General features: G+C 34.7%; 1 protein-coding gene and 1 pseudogene across 3 annotated transcripts; one reads left to right on the top strand and one right to left on the bottom strand.

The window, feature by feature from the left end:
* Positions 1-13,326: 13,326 nt before the first annotated feature.
* Positions 13,327-26,661, bottom strand: LOC149477750 (uncharacterized). 3 transcript variants are annotated; one of them, XM_089710086.1, is made up of 7 exons: positions 26,560-26,661; positions 25,063-25,205; positions 24,847-24,883; positions 15,902-16,041; positions 15,686-15,722; positions 14,958-15,100; positions 13,327-14,773 (listed from the first exon to the last, which is right to left on the bottom strand). In XM_089710086.1, the coding sequence occupies exons 1-7, from the start codon at positions 26,609-26,611 to the stop codon at positions 13,886-13,888; spliced, it is 1,440 nt and encodes a 479-aa protein (XP_089566212.1). In that variant the 5' UTR covers positions 26,612-26,661; the 3' UTR covers positions 13,327-13,885. The 3 variants fall into 3 exon arrangements, with proteins under 3 accessions (XP_089566212.1, XP_089566214.1, XP_089566213.1); XM_089710088.1 differs by lacking the exons at positions 24,847-24,883; positions 25,063-25,205; positions 26,560-26,661 and adding an exon at positions 22,371-22,497; XM_089710087.1 differs by lacking the exons at positions 24,847-24,883; positions 25,063-25,205; positions 26,560-26,661 and adding an exon at positions 18,097-18,159.
* LOC149477751 (uncharacterized) lies at positions 17,763-18,766 on the top strand (annotated as a pseudogene).
* Positions 26,662-27,473: the final 812 nt, after the last annotated feature.

Genomic DNA, 27,473 nt, shown 5'->3' with positions numbered 1-27,473 from the left:
TTGTTGTTTTTTTTTGTTATCATCGTTGACTTGGTTATTCATATTTGTTAAGTTTGTGCGTTTGAGTGGACTTTCAACTCAAAATGAGTTCGAAGAGAGGTGCGGTGCTCCATCGTAGAGCACGAGAAATCGTTTTTAATGTGCACAAGTACTTCGAAAATGAAAAAAATCGTGCTAATGAACTTCTGCGAAGTTTTACATTAGCAGGAATACAACGCACTTCAGATGGTGATATATCTATATCTAGAGAAATGTACGACCAATTGGGTGATTTTTTAAAGTCTTCAGTGAAAGCTACAGAACGAGTCACGATCAAATTCTGTTCAGTCAGATATCGATAATTGAGTATTTGAATAAAAAAAAATTATTGATTTTTTTTATGTATTTTGAAACTTTATTATTAATAATATTGATATTTAATGCAAACTAGCAATGCCCTGCGGTTTCACCCGCTTAGATAGCGATATCGTTACAGTGAAAAGTCTACTATAGGTCGGACTATAGGTTTAATTTTTAATCACATGAAAATCACCTTTACCCCGTCCCGCACTACGGCCTTTTTTTTGTTTTAGTGGGGAAATCTTTCATAGATACCCACGGCCTCCGGGGGAGGGGCCGTGGGTTATGTCGGATTCCTATTTCCTACCGACCAAAACCTCACTGTGTTCCGTCAAGACGCATATTGGTAGAATTCCTCCGTGACCCGCGCACTACGGCCTGCTCGAACAGTATACCTACTATTTTCTGTAGATTGACACTTTTAAAAATTCGTTATATCTTTTGAATGGAATATCCAATTCTTTTCATTTAAAAAGTATTTTGCTGGTATTGAAACAGTCTATAATAAAACATCATTTAATGGGATAAGGATTAATATATGTGTATGGATAACATGTATTTACTTTGAAAACGTAAAAAAGTTGTTGTAGTAACATAACTACTGAAGATGGACATATGGTATCGCGGACTTTCTTGTAGATATTGATCCATTCTTGAATACCGTAGAACATTTTTTTGTTCTATCTTCAATAGATTCCGCAGCGCACGCGATGACAGAAGTTTTATTGAGGATTTTTTTACACCTTGGGTTACATTATTGCATTTTTGGTAAGGATCTCTAATTTTTTTGAAAATGCAATGTAGCCTATGTTGCTCAGTAAAGATGCAGCTTTCTAATGGTGAAAGAATTTTTGAAATCGGTCCAGTAGTTTTTGCGTGAAAACCATACATACATACATACATACATACATACATACTTACAAACTTTTCCTCTTTATAATATTAGTATAGATAACTTCAAAAACAATTTTTTCCGTTAATTATAAGCAATTAAAAATTGATGAAATTTAAGTTAGAATCACGTGACTACAAACGCGCCATGACTGGTCACCACAGTTGTGACGTCATAATGTTATAGCTATGTATTAACTGCAGTACATAGCGTTTACGGCTATTACACGTGACTAGACAATAATATTGAAAGTTTATTGCTAAAATACGATTTGTTAGTTGGTTCCGAATTAGTTAGTTACGAATAATATTCTTGATGTTGATATATTTATGATCACCGATTTTTGTCAGGAGTTGCCTTTGTATATTCGTACATAATGGTACAAAACGATAACTTTTGAGGTTCACCATTTTTAATATAAATTTAAATAATATAATTAACAATTAATATAATTAATATGTAATTTAATAATGACAACAAAATTAAATAGATCAAAACACTTTATTTATTATTAACACGCTTTTATTAGCTTCACCTGTATGTTTGTATGTAACCGACTCCTTTCGAAGTTTCGACTCGATTTTGACCCACTTAAAACCGACGGATTTTGTTCAAATTTTGAACACTTATCAAGGTCCGATGACAATACAATAATATCATAAATTTATCCTGATAAGGATCGCCAGGATTAGCTTAAAACATATGTTTGTATGTAACCAATTCTCCTTTCAATTCGATTTAGACCCACTATAAACCGACGGATTTAATATAAATTTTGTATACTTATAAAAACCCGGTAACAATACAATAATTTCATGAATTTATCTTATTATCCTGTTTAGTTTTTCAAACTATATTTATTTTTCTATCAACTGCAATGAGTGAAAACTAACATTATGACGTCACACGCGCTCGGGTGACGCTTCGGGAGTTGTCGGCGTGTCTTCGGTACTGGATTCAAAGACTAATTTTTATTTTGAAATAACTTTTGAATTATTGCAAAAAAATAAAAATAAAAACAGTTTTGTTATAAAACTAATATATAATCTTTCCATTTATCACAAAAAAAAATTTAATTCAAATACTCAATTCTTTTTTTATTATATTCCTTGAAGTACGAGGATGGTTCTTATGTAGAGAACGTAAATGTCCCACGAGCGAAGACGGGGCGGACCGCTAGTTAGTTTATGTACCTAATAACTTTTGTCTCGACGTAATGAATTTGTAACAAATATTTAGAGGAGTTTAATAAATATTGTTTAAAGTTTGAAAACAGTGAAAAGTAGGAACCAACATATTCCTACCTACTTCTAACATGAAACACCATCGATCACTTCCTTCCAAACAAACTTTCTATCAGTATTATTTAAATATAACATTGTTTATCTCACATTGCAGTAACAAAGATCTGTTCCTGGTCATTAAGACTGCATTATATTATATTAATTTAAATATTTTCTCTTGATTTTATTACTACGTTTCATGCAATTTCCTTCATAAATAGAAAATCTATCCTCAAACAAGAACATGGTAACTGCTTTTCTTCTATAATATGTAAAGTTATATGTCGTAATATGTAGACTACAGACCCATGTTGAAAAAATTATGGGTCATTAGAACCAACAGGAGAGGCCAATTCTGTACATGAAATATATTAAAAAAAAAACTATGAAGGGGTGATAAAGGATCACTACTGATGCCAAAAATGCAACCAGTAAAATTTTTGTCTGTCTGTCTGTATATTCGTTATAGAAACAAAAACTACACGACGGATTTTAACGAAATTTGGCATAATTATTCTTCATACTCCTGGGCAGGTTATAGTATACTTTTTATTACGCTACGATCAATATGAGCAGAGCAGTCAAGGGAATAATGGGAAAACGGGAGAAGTTACTCCATTTTTTAAGCTTCCGTCGCGTGTGCAGCCAATGGTTAAAGCTACATAGAAATCATGTACGACACAAATGTTCTTAAATTATTATATAAAAATAAATTCCTAGACAGCATATGTCTATCTTTTAAAATTGACTCACAATAACACGTGAAACTTCAATAGCTTAGCAATTCGGAGCTTTCTGATTATATTTGTCTACTCTTACGTTTACAACACTCTCACTCATCCCTTATTAAAAAAATGTTGTGTGATACACGCGACATGCGCTACACAGACCAAAAAGTTTGAGACGATGTAATAAAAGTTTCACTTTAAAAAGTTAACATTATTACCTATTCAATAAAAAAGAATCATGTAAATCGGTGTAGAAACACCAAAGTTATACCTGAAATACGCTATAAGTCATCGCGCGTGAATTCGCGGCGGGAGCTATAAAAAGGCGGCGGGTCCGCACCCGTTTCGCGTTGTCACGGCATCACGTGTGAACGGCTAAACCGATTTCGATAATTCTTTTTTTATTATATTCCTTGAAGTACGAGGATGGTTCTTATGTAGAGCAAAACGTAAATATGTACCACGGGCGAAGCCGGGGCGGACCGCTAGTAAGAGCATAAAATAATAACAGATGCCGTACATGGTGGTCGACACTAGTACTGATCTACAAGCAGAAAATTTCATGTCTGTGTAGCGCAAGATTTCTAGAGAATCTAATCAGGATTTTTGATCATTATTTTTAAAGCTATTAGAATAACACATAAATAACTGAGCGATACAAGTACAAATTCACTTGGAGGCCGTCAATTGGCAAGAAACTGCGCGCGATCAAGGAAAGTGGCGTAAACTCGTGTCGGAAGCCAAGACTCGGTTTGGGTGGCAGAGCTAGTTAAGTACAAGTTCAATCATTTCACTAGACCGAATTTAATCACAACTTTAAATTACTCATAACGTGAATCAACTCTTTACAAAGATAGCTGACGACATCTATTAAAGCTCGGCATCGGTTTATAGGAACCGCCGTGAATATTGGTCATTCAACCAGAATAGTATAAATGATAAGAATTAATGCAATTAATCTAATGTTTTATAACGATGCGCATTATTGAAAAACAACAAATACAGAAGGAAAGGTATTTCGTTGGGTATTGCGGCTAATGTTAGAGGTGACGAATTACTTGAAGAATCCGTTAACTCAAATCCAAGTAAAAATTACATTTTAAAACTATAAAATGATTTTCGAGCTATAAGGTCTTCTAGTATAGTCTGATTCTTCAGAATGCAGTTATTCTGTATACTAATGTACGTTGCTTCTAAACTGAGGGTTCTTAAGTGTACGGATGAAAGGGCTATCATTTACTCGGTCTGGTTACCTATCTTATTCTGAGAATCTGGTATAACTATATCTGGATTATGAGAATACGGGAAACAAAAAAATACTTTTTAAAAATCTGGTTTTGGTGTATCTGGAAATTGATTCATCTGGGAAATTAAAAAAGGAATTTTAAAAAGTTGTCATTCATAACATCTGTCTTTTAAAAGTTCTAACAACCGTTTTCGGGATTTTAAGATTCGGGTAATAGAAATTCGAGTTTTTAATAGGTTACCACTCGGTCTCAATGCGGTCAGTATTATCAGCTGCAAATGATGGGTAATAATATCATCTATGGCCTGACCGCACGTCAAAATAACCTCTTATCGGTTCCATAGCTTGGGTTTTTTACGAGTCATCAACAATGATGAATTATTGTACGGTTAAACAAACAGCAATGGTTGTTTATTGTAAGCAGTCTATAATTGTAATAAACTTTGATATGTCTTTAAAGAGGATCTGGAAAATATTAACCTATCTACAGACCAAGTGAATCTTATTATGAAGCATTTGTTAAAAAAGACATTCACGAAGTGCATTCAAAGTACTGTGATGCATTGGTAACACTGAATAATGTTGACTGACACTATAGAATAAGTTTAGTTTAATTGCTCAAAATGTTTTCAATTACAAATATTCGATAACAGCGGTAGTGAAAAGTTTTTGGTTTACTTGATAAGGTTATGAAAATAAGTCTCCAACACCAGTTTCTTAAGAAAAATCTTTATTAAATCATAACTTACGAATAACACTAAAAATAGGTTCTCATGAACAATTATTAATTTAATTTTTTTTATAATTTTAATTGTTTTCTAGTGTATAGCCCTAAGATCATTAAGTAATGGATAACACTCACAGGCGCTTCCCCTTTTGCCGAGGTATAAGATTTTTCAAATCGAAAAATCTTATGCATTCATAAAAATTACTTGCGTAATCGATTACAAACACTGTGCGTATTCGTAAAACATCGAAAGGACGTCTGCGAGTGCTCCGCTAAAAATGCCGTTTTGTGCTGTCAAGTCTTGCAGAAGCAAGTCAAACACATCAAATATTAAAAAAGATGGAATAACCTTTCATTTGTAAGTATTTTTTTATTTTTTTTACGTAAATATCAATTTAAATGCAATTTCTAATAATCGTCGATGTATCGTTTAGCGATATGATCAAGACAAATAATCGAGTCATGTGTTTACTCGATCATTGATGCGGCCTCACGAGACTATCATGGAAAGAAAATATACAAATTTAATCTTTATGAACTAAGAGATAAAGTTGAATTTAAAACGCGATATTGAACCGCATTCCCCACGAGACTATATTTTAAAGAAATACAAATTTAGCGAGACTATCTTGAAAAGAAATACAAATTTAATCTTTATGAACTAAGCGATAAAGTTGAATTTAGAACGCGATATTGAACCGCACTCCCCACGAGACTATAAAGCGATGTAGCGAGACTATCTTGAAAAGAAATTCAAATTTAATCTTTATGAACTTAGTGATAGAGTTGAATTTAAAAACTCGTCGCTTAAAAGGTCGTAAATTTTTACGACTTTCTTAGTGACGGACTGCTTTTAACTTGAATGTCGATAAAAAAATATTTTTCTAAGTATAATTTGAAATGAGATGAGAATTAATCTTTATTATATTAAAATTTTACACAACTGCATAAAAAGGAGTATAATGTTTATTTTGTAAGTCGTGTATATATTTATTAAAATTTACGCTCGGTTACTTTTAACTGGCAGAACATTTTAATGGTACGGAACCCTTCGTGCGCGAGTCCGACTCGCACTTAGCCGTTTTTTTGTAATGTTAATCTTGTAACCTCTCTATTATGTAATCTATACTAATATTATAAAGCTGAAGAGTTTGTTTGTTTGTTTGTTTGTTTGAACGCGCTATTCTCGGGAACTACTGGTCCGATTTGAAAAATTCTTTCGGTGTTAGATAGCCCATTTATCGAGGAAGGTTATAGGCTATATATCATCACGCTACGACCAACAGGAGTGGAGCCACGGGGGTGAAACCGCGCGGAGCAGCTAGTTTGTTTATATGTATGTATTAATATTGCGTATATTTCAGATTTACAAAAAATCCTGCTTTAAGGCTAAGGTGGATTGAATGCTGTGGGAGAAAATCAGAATGGACACCTCGGTACAGAAATAATATCTCTGTACCGATATTTATTTTATTGAATATAATATGTGATGTGTTGAATAAATACATATTCAAATACAAATAAAATGGCGTTTTATTGTTTTTTCGTATGCATATTCGTATATAATAATGATGAAAACATTACAAATGACCTGTGTAGTATTTTTTATGAATATAATATTAATTTCTAATTTCAACAAAATTATTATTTTTGTAATATCGATATGGTTACATCCCTTTAGAGCGATTGTATTATTACGTATATGTACAGAGATTTTTCTGTGTAATCGATGTATGTGTGCAAAAACATGCTAGTCTGTCAATTTTGTAATAGTTTGAGTTTGTAAAGACACAAATTATTTTTGTGAATGTGTGATTGTGTTTCAAAGTGTGAGTTACCCTCCCCGCACCAAAATCGGCAGAAAGTTTAGTTAGAACATTTGCCAGCGTGCTCCATCCATTACTTAATGATCTAAGGTATAGCCGCAATTACGGCCTTGCCTTTATATCGCAACTGATTTTTTTTCTGCTTTTCATTGTGCGGCTGTGGCCCGACTTGAGCTTTATATTGTAATGCTTCATTACGGTGATGCCCTACCACCTCCCTTGTGCAATGGAGGTGCAGTGGCTAAGAAAACCACAGAGAAAACCTAGCCAGTACAGTTTCGGTTTGGGTGAAGCTCCAGTGATCGATAAAATTCCCATTTTACCGACCACTGGCTCTTCATCCCGCGCCTAACGATCAGAGACCTTCGTTTGAACCCAACGCGTGGCTAAACGGTCACCCAGCCAAGTTGTGATCATGCTCAATGCTACTAAAATTCGGTGATCGCCCGAGCCACGCGCGTGCCGAAAGGCTGCCTCAGCCGCTCTCATGAACAATTATTATATGCTAAACATAATTAAACTTTATAATTAACACAAGTTCATAACATACACGTGAATAAAATTGTAAGATATAATAGCAAATTTTCAGGACTAACAAATCTATCATTTCAAAAGACTAATCAAACTGAATCGTATAAATTTACAGCAGAAATTCAAGCGTTTATCAGTGTTATGTCCGAAGATCCTCATCTTATATAATATATACATAATGATAAAATCTAAAGTTTAAACATTTGAGTAAAAAATGCCTAGTTTAAAATGTTCTGGAAAAAAACAAAAATAATTAAGAGGCTCGGCTTCGCCTCGGCCATAAATTACATGTGATCGGAGACATTTCTTGCTTTACTTCTCAAGATGTGTAATATTTTGGTATTTCATTATGAGAAAAAGAATCGTGAGAGTTGTGCAGGGGTCCTCTACAAGGGTCAGCTGCATAACTCCCGTGATAAGGCCTAACACCATTTTGAATGGGTTTTTCTACGAAAACTCATAAAAGTAGTAACAAAATAAAAAATTTATGTTTCCGCTGCTTGGAAGTGCTCTGACCCAAATGTGAAATTTTCCAGATCACTTTTGGGAAGTAACGGAAATATTTTATTTAAACAAAATTTAAAAGCAAAACTAAAAAGAACGAAAAACAAAATAAGAAATAAGTAGCATCTAAAAAACTAAACGGATCGATAATTAAATAAATAAACAAATAAGTTCTATAAATAAATAATTAATTATATAAACAAATGAATCTATACATATAATAAAATCGTAGGAAAGTCAAAACTGTACATTGAATATTTTTTTAAAAGAATACATAATCCATGATCTATAATCGATATAGAAGCCAAAAATATAGTTTTTAGAATTTTTGTCTGTTTGTCTGTTTGTCTGTTTGTCTGTTTGTCTGTATGTTTGACCGAGCTAATCTCGAAAAGTACTGCATAGATTTACTTCATATACATAAATAATTATAATAAAATCGTAGGAAAATCAAAACTGTACATTGAATATTTTTTTAAAAGAATACATAATCCATGATCTATAATCGATATAGAAGCCAAAAATATAGTTTTTAGAATTTTTGTCTGTTTGTCTGTTTGTCTGTTTGTCTGTTTGTCTGTATGTTTGACCGAGCTAATCTCGAAAAGTACTGCATAGATTTACTTCAAATTTTGCATGAATATTCCTAAGAGGTCGGGTGAGGATAGTTTAAACATATTATCATGATATCACCTCCGGGGGAGGAGCTGTGAACCTTTATGTGTAATACGACAGCGTACAATCTAAAGACTCATGTTTAAATGTTGGTTTCGAGTAAGCCATGCTATTATCTAGCTTTACAAAATAAAAACTATGTCATTTACGTAATTTGGGCAGAGAAACAGTTTAATGAATTTAGTAGTATAAAGACAAATCTGAAACAGCGCCATCTATGAGATTTCGTAAAAATCAAATCAATTTACATGTTAACACTACTGAAAATACTGTTGAAAATTAATAATTTAAATATAATCATGTTATTTATTTAACTCTTTAACCCATATCTTCCCTTCCCTATAAGGTGCGCTTATATTTCGTGTGAATATACTACATTTTTAAAAGTGAGGGTAGATGTTTATTATTTTAAGTCAAACTAGACACCATTACAATCTCAGAGCAATATTACAATTAATCTAATATTGATTGTGTTCATTGGTTACATTTTTAAAATCTTCGTGTTTTATAAATTTATAAAGAATAGAAAAAATTCGATCACGAGGCGGGACTCGAACCCACATAATTTCGTGATCGAATGTTTCTATTCTTTATAAATTTATTATTTATAAATTTATATTTATAAAGCATTTGAATGTCATAAACCCAAAAATATCAAATTCAATCTTTGTGTTTAATGAATTTTCACCATGCGTTCCCACAAAAGGTAAGTTGTTACTTTTATAGGTATTTATTATTTATAATGATAGCAATTCATGTTTTTTAAAGTGAAACTTTTATTACATCGTCTCAAACTTTTTGGTCTGTGTAGCGCATGTCGCGTGACGGTCGAACCGTACGATAATTATCGTACAAATACGATAATTTTGTGCCTAAGTTTCACTTTTACCGTGGTTTCATAAAACCACACAACATTTTTATTGGTTTTATAAAGGTTTTATATTACACTTTTAGAATGAAATAATAAAATGATGAATTCTTTTTGACTTTTACAAGATTTTGAGGTGCGTTGGGAACAGTAGTTTGTTGATAAAATTTTATTTGTAAGTAGCTTTTTTTATAGATTTACAGTTAACTTTTGGTTTTTTATTTACAGATTCAATGTTCATAAAATTATATCGCCTTTGGAAGACGATTTCTGCTGACAATTTTACAACACCACTTGAAAATTGATGATTTGATGATGAAGATAGTGGCAGCGAGGATTAAGTGGAAATTAGTAATCATCCGCTTCGTCAATTTTTGACTGAAGTTAATGTCCAACGTATGGTTCAATCATTGGAAGTATCTCGGGTAATTTTGGAGGATATTTTTCAGGAAGGAGAGAAGGGGCAGCCAACCACATATCAAAGTACTACGTTTTAGTACCGAAAAAAATGTTATTGCCAAATGAAACATAAATTTTGCACTCACAACTGTACAAGTTATGATTTTTATTCTGACTTTGCTGTTATCTGATTATAATATTTATCGTTATGGCTATCGACCGTACTGGGATGAGAGTACATGATATACTCATCATCCAGGATTGCATAGAGCATTTTCACACTGAAAAAGATGTTTTCTTTGAATCGTAGTTGCTTCATTTATTTATTTTTAATCATTTTACATAATATGTTTTATATTTGCCCATTTTCATTATATTTTATAAATAAAATGGAACCAACATAACTTTGTTGTGTATCATTTCTCTATTAATAACCCGTAGGCATATTTTCCAAGCGCCCCATTTAAGGTGCGGTCCTGAAATTTTAATGTATACTTTTGCCTAATATTATAAGCTCAAGCTCATTTTAAGATAAAAATAATAAAGAAAACTTACTTATTAAAATTTAGTAGATAAAAGAAATTATGTTACGATTTTATAAGAAAACACCGTATATTTATTAGGCGGCGGTGATCTCTTCCAGGCAAAAGATATTCATCAGCTCAATAAAACTGAATAGTATGTTGTTAGTTATTCTTTAAATTCACAGATTGTAATGAGCATTTCCGCATGCAAGTTGTATCGTAGTTTAGATATATCATAGTTTTGACACATTAAAGTTCCAACAAAACCCTCAAATTTTTGAGCAGAGTTGAGCAAGATAATTTAAAAAATGTGCTGTGTTAAGTATTATAGAAAAGGTTAGTTCGTTGATAATTATTATTTCTTCATCATTTACATGTTGTTAAATGTTAGTAAAAATAAACTTTGACTGTTAATACTTTTGTTCAGTATTTACCTGTATGATTATTGCTTGGTAAATAAATATGTATATTTTCATGTCGTATAGCTAATTATAAACATAAGTGTGATGTGAAACTAGCTAGATTTATTTTTACACACTCACAGCCATATATTTTATATTAAAATAGTGTTAATAGTGTAAATCATAATATTTTTTCACAATTAAAAATATTTCCTTTTTTCTGATGGTATTGGCATCGAATTAAACCGCGCTGTCGTTTCGTTCACTAAAAGTGATGTTATGAGGACCGAATATGTAGCCGCCTCAACTTACGGAAACGAGAGTAACCTGCGTTGTCTGTTAGTTATTGTATAGTCGAATTTAACGTTACATGGAAATTGGAATCTAAATATATTATGTATACTTATATTAAATCTGTACATGAAATATATTTCCTAAATAACTATCACGGGGTGATTAGGGATCGACACTGATGCCAACGAAGCAAACAGTAAAATTTTTGTCCGTCTGTCTATCCGTATAACCGTTATAGAAACAAAAACTACTCGACGGATTTAAACGAAACTTGGTACAATTATTTTACATATTCCTGAGCAGAGCAGTAAAAGTAGAGTTAAAGCTACACAGAAATCATATTGTATGAAAGAAATGTTCTCCTTATTATATAAAAAATATCTCCCGACATCATAAATGTATATCTTTTATGGTTGACTCACAATAACACGTGTAACTTCCGATAGCTTAGGAGTTCGAAGCTTTCTGATTATATTTGTCTATAACACTCTCAGTCCATTTCAACTCAATTTTTATTTTCATGCATCAGTGCCACCTAAAAAATCTTTATCTCGAAAATCGAGCAAAGCTAAGAAAATGAGAAATAAGAGTTCTCAAGAATCGTTAGAGGTAAGAGGCTTACTATAGGCCGAAAACAACATGTGTTATGCCGAGAACCTGAAACCGCTTCACAACGAGAATTGCGGCTCACAGCTGACCGCGAACGGCATGTACTATCCCGTGAGACCGAAACCTTCACTGAGAGGGTATAATGTCTCACAGCTGATCACGGCCGTCATATTTTATCTCGAGAATCTGAAACTTTTACTCAATATGAAGACCGTTTGACAAATGATAGGGTGCACCATAATATTATTCGATCTCTTGAAGATGAACATGAGCATAAGCAATGACTAGAGTAAGGACGCGAATATTACAATTAATTGAGACAAAAACGATTAATAAGTTTGTTTAATGAAAGATTAAGAATTGAAACTATTCGGTCTCTGGAAACGGACGGACGGAGCGAGAGGCCCCTCTTACTGCAGACAGATTTCGACATAGTCTTAATGACTTAGATTAGAGGTAAACATAGAAGATCAATCTACGAATTCGGTGGTGGGGTCCGACAAATATAAAAGTGGGTTTGCTTATAACCTCACAATTGATTACAGATCATCTTCTGTATAGGCGATATTAACGTAGTATGTTATTTTTGTAATGCTTTAAAGTGGAGTAAGGACAATTTTAGAACATGTTTCATCAGGTTAATTCGTATGTATGCAGTTTTAAATCGACATTAGAAGCTTTTCCTCAAGATGGTGAATGGTGATATTAATATAAAATTGTTATAAATGCCGATAGACGGACGTCTATCGGCACTCAGGAACTTCCTGGGCGTGTTATAACGCCCAGGCCACAGTATTACAATTTTTTCTACAGCAGGGCGACGAATGTATTTTCACATAGCAACGGAGGGGAACTCGCGGGGGGTTAAGTGACGCGGGCCACGTACCATTAACATGCTTAGTTTGTGGTACCGAGCGCGAAAGAAAGTCATCGTGTTTTTGTTTTGTTACTATGTAAACTAACGTAATTTAATACTTAGGTACAATATATTCTATAACGGTGCGCTCAAACTGTTAGAGCGTATACGCACTATGCGGGTAGCCGTCCGGCTGACCGCAAGCACAATTATGTACGTAATATTCATTTCTATGCGCACTGTGCGGTCTGCGGTAGCCGCATCGCAGTGCGCATAGAAATGAATATTACGTACATAATTATTGTGCTTGCGGTCAGCCGGACGGCTACCCGCAATGCGGCTACCCGCATAGTGCGTATACGCTCTTAATCTACATTTAATTTAGATTATTATTTGAAATACTAAGTAATGTAGAATTTAAATCACATTCATTCATGTTTTCCTCAGATTTTCGATTTCCTCCGATTTTAAGATTTTCTTATCAGTGTTCAATTTTAATTTAGTTAAATTTTATAAGAGACAATTAAGAACATTCAAAAATAAAGTGTCACGTATTTTTTTAAACGACGAATGACGAAAAACGACGTAATCGCGGACGAAGTCGCGGGCAACAGCTAGTAGATCAATAAAAATTGAGTCAATAAACAAATAACAAGATAATTAAGAAATTAATTGAGTGAATAAACCAATGAATTGATTAATAAAAAGTCAAGTAAACAAACAAATGAAAAGATAATGAAAATAGTACATTTCACACCTAGGGATTGTTGGCCGAGGCGAAGCCGAGTAATTTTTCTTTCAATATACATCTATAAAACGAAAAAAAATCTAAACAAACTTTAATTCAAAGACTTTACCGATCCCCGGTCTAGTAGTCGCAAGACTAGGACCGAACATTGAAATAAGTCCAATTTTAAAGTAGGAAGAGTCTCTCGCTCATAATTTGGCATCTTTAACATCGTTCGCAAATTATAGTCAGAGCTTAAAGCCTGATTTTGCTGTAAATCCAACATAACATCAGAAACCTGAAATCAATACCATGTGACACTATAAGTCATAATTCAAGCGTAGTTATAGGTGAACTCTACTTTAAAATTGAGAGAGAGTCGGGTCTTTCAGACGTCAATTTCGTCAATGATCGTAATTATTTTAAGTGATTATGACGTAATTAACTTAAGTAGTTTCAAAGTTGCAGTTGGGGTATTCTCGATGGATTGGACAGTAGTTCCAACAAAAGACTTTGCATTGGTGTCGTTCCAGTCAGTTCAATTGTCAAAGATATTGATGAAGTCAATTTCCGTGTTTCCAAAGTTGCAGTTGGGGTGTTCTCGGTAGGTTTAACATCAATTGGACCAGCAAAGTTTCCATTGGTGATGGTTTGAGGCGGTTCCATTCTGCAAGATTTCGAATTAGTCGGCGTCACTGTTTCCGATCGTTTAGTATGGGGATTTTCGTCGGATTTCACAATAGTTGGAGTACCAGACTTTTCACTGGCGTGGGTTTGAGGCGGTTCAATTCTGTAAGATATCGAATTAGTCGGCCTCACTGTTTCCGATCGTTCAGTTTTGGGATTTTCGTCGGATTTCACAATAGTTGGAGTACCAGACTTTTCACTGGCGTGGGTTTGAGGCGGTTCAATTCTGTAAGATATCGAATTAGTCGGCCTCACTGTTTCTGATCGTTTAGTAAGGGGATTTTCGCCGGATTTCACAATAGTTGGAGTACCAGACTTTTCACTGGTGTAGGTTTGAGTCGGATTAATTCTGGAAAGTATCGATTTAGCTAGCTCAACTGGTTCTAAAGTTGCAGTTGGGATCTTCTCGTTGAAGTGGGTAGCAGTTTCAATAAAAGGTTCTGCAATGTTTTTGGTACCTGTCGGTTTAATTGTCAAAGGTGTTGACTTAGCCAGCTGCAGTGTTTCCAATGTCTTAGTTACAGTATTTTCAGGGGATTTAACAGCAGTTACATCGGAAGAATTTCCATTTATATTTTCAGGTGGGGAGGTATTGATGATTTTATCTTGTTTCGTATTAATCATTTTACTTTTTTCTAAGAGGCAATCCGGTGTTATCTGAAAAACAAAACATTTAATTTGATCACACTTGTGATAATATTATGTGAAGAGCACCTCGTGAGAGAATATTTTATCATTACCGTTACAAGATTCAATATTCTATTTTTCTAAGAACCAGTTATCTGCACAACCTAATTTGAATGAATCAATAACCATTGTTAAAATAAAGAATATACTTTACCTCGTATGCTACTGGTAGTAGCAAATTTATTTTCGCCGCGTAGCATCGAAACTGAGGACTCAATATCGAGTGCCATTTTTTCTGATAATTCGACATCGTCCCGTCTATTTCGGCTGAACCGGTTACCACCGGCTTTCCATTATCTACGGAAATAACAAAAGTAATTCTAAGTATTAGACGAGATTGGGCCACAATAACTCACCATATTTTTATAAGTGTGTACATGAATAATTGTTATTTTGAGCTCAGCTCTATTCAACAAATGTCTATCTTCATGTATCAAGTCCCCAATAGTAGAACATTATTATTTTAATGCTTTACTTTGAAATTTGACTTGATATTCAGGTGGGTCGTTGTGAGATTTGACTAGATGCGTAGCAGCTGCAGCAGAGCCGCATTGAAGGAAAAAGAATTTTTTGCTCGCAATATTTATCTAAGCTAAGTAAACGACCACGACAATGTCACTACACACGAAATCGATTGAAAATGAGTAGATAGGGACACACTGCAACACGACTACTTTCACACTACGAACATACAAATTCACGGCACGTATTGATTCTTGCTCTTCCTTTTTCACATAGGTACACCAAGATGTTTTGAAACTTCTTAATTCTAAAGAGTTAATATCAGAGTTGGGTGAACATACCTCAGTTGTGTCAGTATAGGTTACAATGATATTATTAAAAGATTTATTTAAAAACATGCACATTAATTTTATTACTTACAGTTTAAGTTTCCATAATTCATGCAACCTGGCGGTATCTGAAAACCAGTTAAATTGATTCTATCACTCGAGTGATCATGTGTGATGAACGTCTTGTAAGAAAATGTTTATTATTACCGTTATGAGATTTAATATTCCATTCTTATAACAAACGGTTGTTTTCACAACCTAATTTGAACGAGTCAATAAAAATTTACAAAAAATAAATATACTTTACCTCGTAGTCTACTGGAAGTGTCTTGTTTTGCCTTGCGGCGATACATGCAAAGAACGGATTGGCAAGCAAGAAAGAATCCCATTCCATTTGATCAACCGTCATCGCCCTAGGTCCATCATGTATTACCGCCTTTCCATCATCTAAAATAATAAACAAAAGTCGTTCTGAGTATTAGGCAAGAGTGGGCCAAAACAACGCATCATATTCTCTTTTATAAGTATGTGTACAGGGTGTCCCAGAACTCAACGTCAAGCCAAAACGGGGCGACAGGGTTAATTGTAACCATCATGAGAAAAATCTGAAAAAAAATCTATCCCATGCAGTTTGAAAATTATGGGCATTTAAGAAAAACCTAAAAATTTGGTCAACCTGTAACTATTTTTCGGTTATTGTGGTTAATTTTTATTATTTTTGTTCATTTAAACTTTGGAACCGTAACCTTAAATAACATTTCTAGAATCACAGTCAAAAATAATGACACAATTGCCCCAAGTTTCCTTGAATTGAAGACTATATGTTAAACTATGAATTTAAAATTTTCTAAATTTGTCGACTTTGACGGCCCCTCCTTTAAAAAAATGTACTAGAGTGCCTTGGCAAGTGCCATTAAAAGTTGGCGCATTTAATCAGAATTGTAAAATAGTACAATACTTGTTAGTTTCATACTAAAAAAATGAATAAAAAAATAAAACCTCAAGTAACCCCATTTTTGCTAACCCATTTTACTCAGTTAAAATGTTTTTTATTCGCAAAAACTATTGGTGGGTTCTTAATTTTACGGCAAAATGATGAGAGAGATAGACAGTGGACATGTTTGCCATGAGTGAGCGAGACAGATAGTGACGCCACTTTTATCAAAGTCAACAAAAGTAAGTAAAATTAAAAAAATAATTAAAAATCTTGGCCTAGTTTACTTTAGGTTTATTGAAATAAAAGTCAGATAGAGAAATAACATTTTTTATTACAACAAATGTTCAAATTGTTTACCATCAGCCTCAATACACGCCCTACATCTTCTTAAAAAAGAACTACTTATATCTTTAGATCTTATATCGTTAGATAAGAAACTAACAAGTATTGTACTATTTTACAATCCTGATTAAATGCGCCAACTATTAATAGCACTTGCCAAGGCACTCTAGTACATTTTTTTTAAAGGAGGGTCCGTTAAAGTCGACCAATTTTGAAAATTTTAAACTCATAGTTTAACAAATAGTCTTCAATTCAAGGAAACTTGGGACAATTGTGTCATTATTTTTGACTGTGATTCTACAAATGTTATTTAGGGTTAAGGTTCAAAAGTTTAAATGAACAAAAATAATAAAAATTAACCACAATAACCGAAAAATAGTTACAGGGTGACCAAATTTTGAGGTTTTTATTAAATGCCCATAATTTTCAAAATGCATGGGATAGATTTTTTTCAGATTTTTCTCATGATGGTTACAATCAATTCTGTCGCCCCGTTTTGGCTTGACGTTGAGTTCTGGCCTCTGGGACACCCTGTATAAGTAATTGTAACTTTGAGCTCTGTTATATTTAAAAAACAAAAACAATTGGTTGTCTGTAAAGTCGGTTTACTGACGATAGTTGAACGTGACAACGTCCGATTGTGCTTCTTTGTCGCTCGTTCCGCGCTCTCGCTTGCACTTCAAGCCTTAGATGGAACGCCTCAGAGCGAGGTAACGCCGCATGAGTTATGTTTTTTCGTGCGTGCTGCCGGCTCTATCGAATTATAAGACGTTGTCACGTCAAAAAAATAAAAATGTTTGCGTGTACTAGAGTACACACGTAAGAAGTGAAACTTCTTTATGACCTTATTTTTCAAAAAATAATTTACTATATACAATACTAATTTGGAGGGTAGGCGTAAAGAGAGCAAGTCACGTTTATTTTCGCTGTGCAAATTTTAATTTAAAATAGTTTTTATTTTAACTTATTTACCCCAAAATATGGTTTAAATCACTACTGTACCACCCAGTTATATATTTCCTATAATTAGTTCTCATTCTTACATCGTTTTTCACTACCTGGATTCTACCCGATTCAACTCTCTGTCATATCCAAATTTTCCGGACAATGGATTCACTTAAACAGTCTATTTCGGATATGAACACCGAATTCAATCAACGAATGACGGAATTTCAAAAAGAACTGCAAAAAACATCACACCCACCTGCATCTACAAGTCCTACCTCAAAACTTGCCAGTGATTTTGAAGCTTTCCGTTCCTTCGTCTGCAAAGCGTTACAGTCTCTCCAAGCCCAAGTAAATCTTCTTACAAACATACAAGACCAGCTGGAGATGCGAAGCCGCCGGAAGATGCTGCTCATCCACGGTATTGCACGATAAAGAAGATATCACGGCTGTCGTTGCAAAAATAATTTCCGATGACATTAACGTTCCTGATGTTGATAAAGATGCCTTCAGTCGTTGTCACAGATTAGGCCATCAGAGATCCAAGAATCCTCGACCAGTTTTGGTGAAGTTTTGTGATATTCGTGTTCGCAATAGTGTGTGGTTTTCTAAATCTTGTTTAAAGGATTCTGGTTACACTGTTTCGGAGTTCCTTACAAAGAGTCGTCACGATACATTTATGAGTGCCCGTAAGCGACTCGGTGTAACAAAGTGCTGGACCCGTGATGGTTAAATTTTCCTAATCGACTCTTCAAACACTAGACACCGCATCACTTGTATTTCTGAATTGGATGCCATTATTTCTTGTCCCAACCCCGAAAATTCTTCAAGTGCGGCTGGGACTTCACAGGATGCCGAAAAGAACAAGAAGACTATACCTAATGCAAGGTCAAAAAGAATTCCCAAAGCTCGTTAACGTACGTTTTATTTATTTTCTTAATATTTTTAAACTAGGATTATTATTTTAGATTATTAACTATTTCACTCAATTTCTATTTCATTAGTTTTAAAGTTTTTACTTGTTTCTTGCACTGAATATTCCGTCAGTCCTCGGATCACAGACACAATAGAAAATCTATTGTGTCTCGGCCCGATCGGGCCGCTCGGTGGTCAATGGGATATGAGATTATCACAATAATTGTTTACAACTTTAAATTCAAATACCCTCAATAAATTTATTTTTTATTAATATGTTATGAGCAATTTTTTCAGTGTAAATATTCGATGTCCTGGATACTAGCAATTTGATTAACGGTTGGAACCAGTGTTACCATGATGTAAAAATATAAATAAATTTTCTTTTTATTTTGTGTTCGACACTGGCTGGTACAGGAATTAGCTGAGAATAATATATTATATTATTATATAGTAATTAGGTGTTATTTTTAATAGTTAAGATTTATATTTGATTTTTTTTATCTAATTTTATTTACTTACTAGCTGTGCCCGCGACTTCGTCCGCGTGGAATAGTGACTGCATAGTAGTTACTAATTAACACACAATTATTGAGTAAACACGTCTTGAAACACGTACTACCATAAACAACTAAATTATAAGTACTTACAGATTATTTTACAGTTAAGAAATAAAATAAATAATAACACAAAATAACTGTTAGTAAAATTTATTACTAAACTGAGCTAAAAAAACTTAGGTACAAAAGAGTTCAAAATTTCCAGGGTATGGCTATCCTCCCGCTCCCATATCCTTCTACTTTCACAGACTTTCAACTTTTCCCTTTCACCCCTAGTAAATGGCAGAACCGATTTTGATGTAAACCATGTCTAATTGTACCTATATGTACACGTCATATCCTTTCGTTTGGTGCTCCATTTGGATTATTCATCCCCACTATATCACCCCTAAGGTGTAATAAACAGATGAACCGATTTTGATAAAACATGACTAATTGTAATTCAGACGTCAATTGATATGCCGCTTGAGTATATTATTTGACCACATTCGATTATTCATTCCCACTTTTACCGCTATAATCCAATAAATGGATGAACCGATTTTGATTAAATACCTAGATGCCTCATTATACTTCTCACGTCATGTCATGCCCTTTCATTTGATATGCCACTGTCAAATATACCCAATTTGACAAAATTCATTTTTTTATTCCCACTTTTATACCTATATCCAATAAATGGATGAACCAATTTTGATAAAATATGTCTTACTTTACACGTCATGTCTTTCATTAGATACGTCACTTGAGTATATTTGATAAAATTCATTTATTTATTCCTACTTTTACCCCTATATAAAATAAATGGATAAACCGATTTTGATAAAATTTGACTAATTGTTTCTGACAGGTCGTCTATTTTCATTTGATACCTATATCACTTGGGTATAACTGACAACATTCATTTTTTCCATTCCCACTTTTACCCCTATATATAATAAATGGATGAACCGATTTTGATACACTATACCTAAGAACAACTAATGTAACAAAAAAAAACGCATCTAATTCGTTTTACCCGTTAGCGAGCTACGGTTGCACAGACGGACACGCAAACACACATAGCGGACGTAACACCCCTCTTTTTGCGTTGGGGGTTAAAAATATAATACCTACGACGTAATTTAAAAGACATTTTATGTAGAAAATTTACCTAGAAGTAACCATAATGCTATTTGTGCAGGTTTTAGACTTATGAGCAAAAATTGAAATAAAGGTCCTTTGATCCCCCTACTACCCCCTCAGCTAAACCCCCCCCCACCCCACGGTACTTTAGATATGATCATCTGGACATGTCAAGGAATAACTTTAGCGTATAATTTACGTAATAAAGTTATTCATGTAAGTTATTCATGTATAGAATGCCTTAGCAAATGTTCGCCGTGATTACTTAAATGGTCATAACTTTTTTATTTATGAACCGATTGACATGAAATAAACACTAAATGTTAAGTGAAGCTTACCACAATATATTAGTGAAAACCGCATCTAAATCGGATAAGCCGTTTCTGAGATTAGCGTGCACGAACATACAGACAAACAGACAAACAGACAAACAGACAAAAATTTTTTTAACTACAGTTTTGGGTTCAGGATCGATTTAATAATAACACTTGCTAAGTTTTTTTTTTAATATTTTCATTGTACAGACATCACTTTTCTACGATTTTATTATATGTATTGATGATATTGATGATGATGATTGATGATGATGATGATGATTGATATTGATTGATGATGATGATGATTGATTGTTATATTTATTTAGTTATCTTTATATATAAAAATGAATCGCGAAATGTGTTGGTAAGCGCATAACTCGAGAACGGCTGAACCGATTTCGATAATTCTTTTTTTATTATATTCCTTGAAGTACGAGGATGGTTTTTATGTAGAGAAAACGTAAACATGTACCACGGGCGAAGCCGGGGCGGACCGCTAGTATTTTATAAAAATATATAATAATTTTTTGTAGTATATAATATTATGTCGTCTAACAGTAGTGCGTTGATTAACGAAGATATTTTCAATACAGATAGCGATGATCACTCTAGCGATAGTAGTTACCATAATATTTCCCCTATTCCATTAAACGAAACTCTCATATCCCAATTTTCGAATGTAGTAAAAAACTTTAACGTGATTCATATAAATGCTCAAAGCCTTCCAGCGCATTATTCCGATTTCTTAACTTCTTTCGATTGTAGTTGCATTCACGCCATCGTTATCTCTGAAACTTGGCTCAAGCCATGTCTGCCTTCTACTGCTTACTCTCTCCCAGGATTCAATATTATAAGAAACGATCGCGTTGGTCGAGTAGGTGGTGGAGTTGCAATTTATTTAAAATCCAGCATCACTTATTCGGTCATATCTGCTTCACCGCAACCTACTCCTGTTGACTCACTTGAACATTTATTTCTTGAAATAACATTATGTCATCAAAAAGTTCTCTTGGGTGCACTGTATAGTCCTAATCTTTCTGTTGACTATTTTTCTTATTTTGATCAATTACTCGACAAATTTACACGTTCTTTCCAACATGTGATCTTAATGGGGGACCTAAATACTTGCTAGATAAAGAATGATCACAGGTCGAAGAAACTTCTATCAACGATTGACTGTTACAATATGAACATCCTCCCGCTGAATGCCACACATCATTTCCCTGACTGCTCCCCTTCCCTTCTAGATTTAATTATAGTGTCCTCTCTCGATTACGTGGCCATATTTGGTCAATGTGCAGCCGAAGGCTTTTCTTACCATGACCTCATCTTTGTCTCATACAAAATCCGACCTCCGAAGTATAAGCCTAAAGTAATAATACAGCGCAATTTTAGTGGAATGGACATAGAAAGTCTCGTTGAGGAAGCAAAAAACTTGAATTGGTCACTTATTACGAATGCTGATGATATTGATGCTAAAATAAACTTATTTAACTCCTTTCTTCTTCGACTTTATGATAAACATACCCCATTTCGACCCATTAAGCTCAAACATTTACCGGCGCCGGGGCTGACGCCTGAACTTAAGTCACTAATCAATAAAAAAAATCGTGCTAAGGCTTTATTAACACTCACCAATCCAATGTTCTAAATACGTCCTCTAAGGCCGCTGTAAATAATTTTGGCGATATTGTATCTCCTTGTCGAACGCCTCGCTGAATAGGGATAGGTTGGGTAAGTTGATGAAGTTTGACCTGGAGAGTAGCACCGCGGTAGATTTCTTTCAGAATTTCCACATATCTCGTGTCAATTTGACAGCGTTGTAGAGCATGGAATACTGCCCAGTGTTCCAAGGTGTCGAAAGCCTTTTCATAATCGATAAAAGCTACACATAATGACTGACAGTATTCTGCGCATTTTTCTATGACCTGGCGTACGGTAAATATGTGATCAATTGTTGAGAAATTGCGTCTAAATCCCGCTTGCTCCACTGGTTGTTCAGCGTCAAGTTTACCAGCAAGTCTATTTGTCAGTAGTCTGGTAAAAACTTTATAGATGTGAAGAAGGATCGATATAGGCCTATAGTTGGCAAGATTGGCCTTGTCACCTTTCTTGTACAATAATGTGACTATAGCATTTTTCCATTTTTCAGGAGCTCGCCCTTGTATAAGCACACTATTGTAAAGTTGTTGGAGTTCTTTAAGAAATACTGGGCCTGATTTTTTGAGCAGTTCAACTGGAATATTGTCTTCACCGGGCACTTTATCACATTTATCACATTTGCTTTAAGGCAGTTTTTATTTCGTAGAGACTGAAGTCAGGTAAGTCTTCCGTGTAGTGTCTCGTTAATTTAGCTCTGCAGTCTCCCGGTATAGAAGTAGGTTGTGATGATGAGGTGTATAGGTTGGAATAGAATTTTTCAACAATCTCCGTAATCTTTTCTAGATCGTTGGTCTCTTTCCCATTTTCTGACTTCACTCTACAAATATGCTGGCTACCAATTGACAACTTTTTTCTGAATACTTTGGGACCTCGGTTCTTAGTAATAGTATCCATTATAGTGTCGTGGATATGATTCCTGCAGTCCCGCCGTATAGCTCTTTTGACTGCTTTGTTCAATCCTGATATGTCGTTTGAGTGATTAGAGAGTAGGGTGCGTCTTTGATCGATCAGGTTTTGGGTGGTCACTGATAATATATGTAATTTCTTGCCGGCTTTTGGTTTGCTAAACTCCATTGCAGCCGTTTTAAGTGCATTTGATAGATGATCATTTATGTTATCAATGTCTTCGTCTACACTTTTCTCTCTAAGCAGATCTTGAACACGCTGTTGAAATTGGTCGGTATTGGCGGATATAGCATTTAAATTATATTTTACATTTCTTCTTTGTATGAGTTTTGAGCGTTCAGACTTTGTATTCAACCGGATTTTGGCTCTAACTATCCTGTGGTCACTGCCCATGTTAATGCAGTTTAAAGTACTGACGTCAGTTATTACGTATTTCTTGTTTGTTAGAATGTAATCTATTTGATTTTTAGTAGTACCATCTGGACTAGCCCAGGTCCACTTCCGGTTATTCTTTTTTTGGAAAAATGTATTCATTGCATATAATTTATGTTTAATTAGAAAGTTTACTAATAATTGACCTCTACTATTTCTGGTACCCAACCCATGCCTTCCTATGTATTCGTCATTTATTGTAGATCCTTCTCCAATCTTTGAATTAAAATCACCCATAACAATAGTATAGTAGCAAGGCGAAGTGTTAAGAGCGTCCTCTAGGTGACCATAGAATTCATTGACAACCAAGTCGGGGCAGGAGCTCGTTGGTGCGTACACCTGCACAACTTTTAGTTTTAGACGACTATTAACGTTAAAAATAGCGTAAATTACCCTTGATGAAACAGGGGTCACGCTCTTTAGAAGATGTGCAAAGGATTTATTAATTAAAATTCCAACACCACCCTGCGAGTTCTCATTTCCTTTGTGGTATAGAAGGTGGCCAGACGGTAGTCTTGTGAGACCTTCACCCTGTCGGCGTGTTTCGCAAAGACCCATAACTGTCCAATTGATTTTGTTCAGGACGCTGTTTTCAAGTTCCACAAGATGTTCATTTTTAAGAAGAAGTAGCAAAATTTACAGTGTTTTTATGGCAGCCGGATCCCGTCCAGAGATTTTTAGCACCCCCTGTCCTGTCGGATCCCCGACCGCTGCCGTAGTCAGGCCTAACAGGACCGCTGGGAACTGGGGGCCGTGGTTTATTGGCTTTATTCATATTAATCATGAGGGGTTTTAGCCGTGAAACGCCGTGCTGGCTACTGCAAGTTGGCGAGTCCACTCTTTCAGAGGGTATTTACTCCTCTGGGCTTGTGGTAACCCTCTCTGCCGGTAGGCAGAGTGTTCGGGTTATTTGACCGCCGCCCGATACTCGGCGTTGACGGTTTTACGGTTTGCTAGGTCGAATACGCAAGAACCAACCTTCCTCCTTTCTCACCCGGGCTTAGGACCGGCCATGGCGGAGTTAACTGTCCTAAGTAAATGTGTCCTAAAGGTTAAAATGATATTATTAAAAGATTTATTTAAAAACATGCACATTAATTTTATTACTTACAGTTTAAGTTTCCATAAGTCATGCAACCTGGCGGTATCTGAAAACCAGTTAAATTGATTCTATCACTCGAGTGATCATGTGTGATGAACGTCTTGTAAGAAAATGTTTATTATTACCGTTATGAGATTTAATATTCCATTCTTATAACAAACGGTAGTTTTCACAACCTAATTTGAACGAGTCAATAAAAATTTACAAAAAATAAATATACTTTACCTCGTAGTCTACTGGAAGTGTCTTGTTATGCCTTGCGGCGATACATGTAAAGACCGGATTGGCACGCAAGAAAGACTCCCATTCCCATTGATCAACCGTCACCGCCCTAACTCCATCACGACGTATTACCGCCCTTCCATCATCTAAAATAATAAACAAAAGTCGTTCAAACAAACTTTTCCTCTTTATAATATTATATATATAAAATTCTCGTGTCACAATGTTAGTCTGCATACTCCTCCGAAACGGGTGGACCGATTCTCATGAAATTTTCTGTGCATATCGGGTAAGTCTGAGAATCGGCCAACATCTATTTTTCATATGTACCACGGGCGAAGCCGGGGCGGGCCGCTAGTAATATTATATAAGTATATGTATATAAGTAATTGTAACTTTGAGCTCTGTTATATTAAAAAAACAAAAAAAAAAGATTTTTCTCTACCATTAGGTATTCGACATATAAACAATTTCAACTAATAAATAAATAAAAATAAAATAAACTAGAGTACTGTTATTATGCACGAAATAGGGACGTACACTGTAAACAAAACCGGGGTAAGTTCGGGTTAAAATAACATCGCTGCCGGTGTGAATATTCTTTAAAGTTTAAATTTTTTTAATATAGTGAAACCTAAACATATAAACCTTCTCAATAAGACAATTTATAGATAAATTGAGAAAAATATAAATAGCCCGAACTGGGAATCGAACCCAGACCATGTCGGTATCGCGCCGAGTGCTCTACCAGTTGAGCTATCCGGCATTATACTATCTTCCGTTCAATTTGATCTATAACTTATTGAGCCACAACGTCCATCGTATGGTAATACACTAATTTATATAGTGGAAACCTAAACATGCAAACGTTCTCAATAAGACAATTTATAGATAAATTGAGAAAAATATAAATAGCCCGAACTGGGAATCGAACCCAGACCATGTCGGTATCGCGCCGAGTGCTCTACCAGTTGAGCTATCCGGCATTATACTATATTCCGTTCAATTTGATCTATAACTTATTGAGCCACACCGTCCATCGTACGGTAATACACCAATTTTTAAATATAGTGAAACCTAAACATATAAACCTTCTCAATAAGACAATTTATAGATAAATTGAGAAAAATATAAATAGCCCGAACTGGGAATCGAACCCAGACCATGTCGGTATCGCGCCGAGTGCTCTACCAGTTGAGCTATCCGGCATTATACTATATTCCGTTCAATTTGATCTATAACTTATTGAGCCACACCGTCCATCGTACGGTAATACACCAATTTTTAAATATAGTGAAACCTAAACATATAAACCTTCTCAATAAGACAATTTATAGATAAATTGAGAAAAATATAAATAGCCCGAACTGGGAATCGAACCCAGACCATGTCGGTATCGCGCCGAGTGCTCTACCAGTTGATACTTGTATATAATCTATACATATATATAGGGTAATACACCTAAACAAACCAACCCACATAATAATTGTTAATACTTACATGAGTAAACGGTGGTTGAAATCAACAGCAACAAAATCACTGGCAGCAACATTTTCGCTCCGGTTAACGTCTGCCGCACGACTGAGTAACTCCTGTTGGAATTTCTTTTATAAAGCGCTAGCTCCCGGTGTTGATAAACTCCCACTCAACTGGCACTTGCCTATTAAATTAATTAATTATATTATTATGTGAAACTAATTCTTATCAGTTCCGGCTGAGGTAATGTGGTTTTGAATTCGCCCAACCGCAGAAGGAGGCGTTTTGTTGTTTTAACTGTCGGTATTTATAATATTTTTTTCCTCAAAGCAGAATGTAGGGTTGCGTTCATCACAATACTCTTCATACCCACGCCGAGGGGAATCGTATACCTCATTGTTGCCACAAAAGTCATATTTCCAAAAGTTGCTGTTGATGGGCGACGCTCCGATCCCTTTAAAGAAAAAATATCATGTCAATACCTATCTCACTAGCTAATATCTAGATAGTGGTAGAATAAGAGCACCAGTGCCAAGCCCCTAACCAGTAGCCAGCCGGTCATATACTTTAACATTGGCTCAAAATATATATAGATATAATTTAACATGAAGTGGCCGGCTACTGGTTTGAGGCTGGGTAACTGGTGCTCTTACCCTACTAAATAGAAATATTCCACACATTGGATTTACATATGCTATCTTTACTTACCAATAGAGGCGATGTAGGCGAATAATATAACAGCAATAAGCATAATAGACGCAAACAAATTACCTATCTATTGTTCCATCAAGCTCTATGCCTAAATATGGATTTTATTCCATCATAACTTCAGTATATTTTCATAATATTTTTCAGCGAGTTACGCCAACGGACCCCCAAAACATCGCTGAGTCGACGGTTCGCACGGGAACGTGTTGTACGAACGTTAGCGAATTCCT

Source organism: Colias philodice, chromosome 24 (genome assembly GCF_061535455.1).
Source record: "Colias philodice isolate Cphi_HAF_F1 chromosome 24, ilColPhil1 Martin Lab GWU primary, whole genome shotgun sequence".
NCBI classification, from domain to species: domain Eukaryota; kingdom Metazoa; phylum Arthropoda; class Insecta; order Lepidoptera; family Pieridae; genus Colias; species Colias philodice.
The sequence above is the reverse complement of the archived record's forward strand: the minus strand, read 5'-3'. Positions and strand labels throughout refer to the sequence as shown.

What these genes read in the sequence shown, in the direction of transcription:
- LOC149477750 (XM_089710086.1), bottom strand. Translation starts at nt 26,611, where the DNA reads ATGTTGCTGCCAGTGATTTTGTTGCTGTTGATTTCAACCACCGTTTAC. An exon ending in TTCAACCACCGTTTACTCAT is followed by an intron (nt 25,206 to 26,559) that starts GTAAGTATTAAC and finishes TTATTATTTTAG; the next exon opens with ATGATGGAAGGGCGGTAATA. An exon ending in CACTTCCAGTAGACTACGAG is followed by an intron (nt 24,884 to 25,062) that starts GTAAAGTATATT and finishes ACTGGTTTTCAG; the next exon opens with ATACCGCCAGGTTGCATGAC.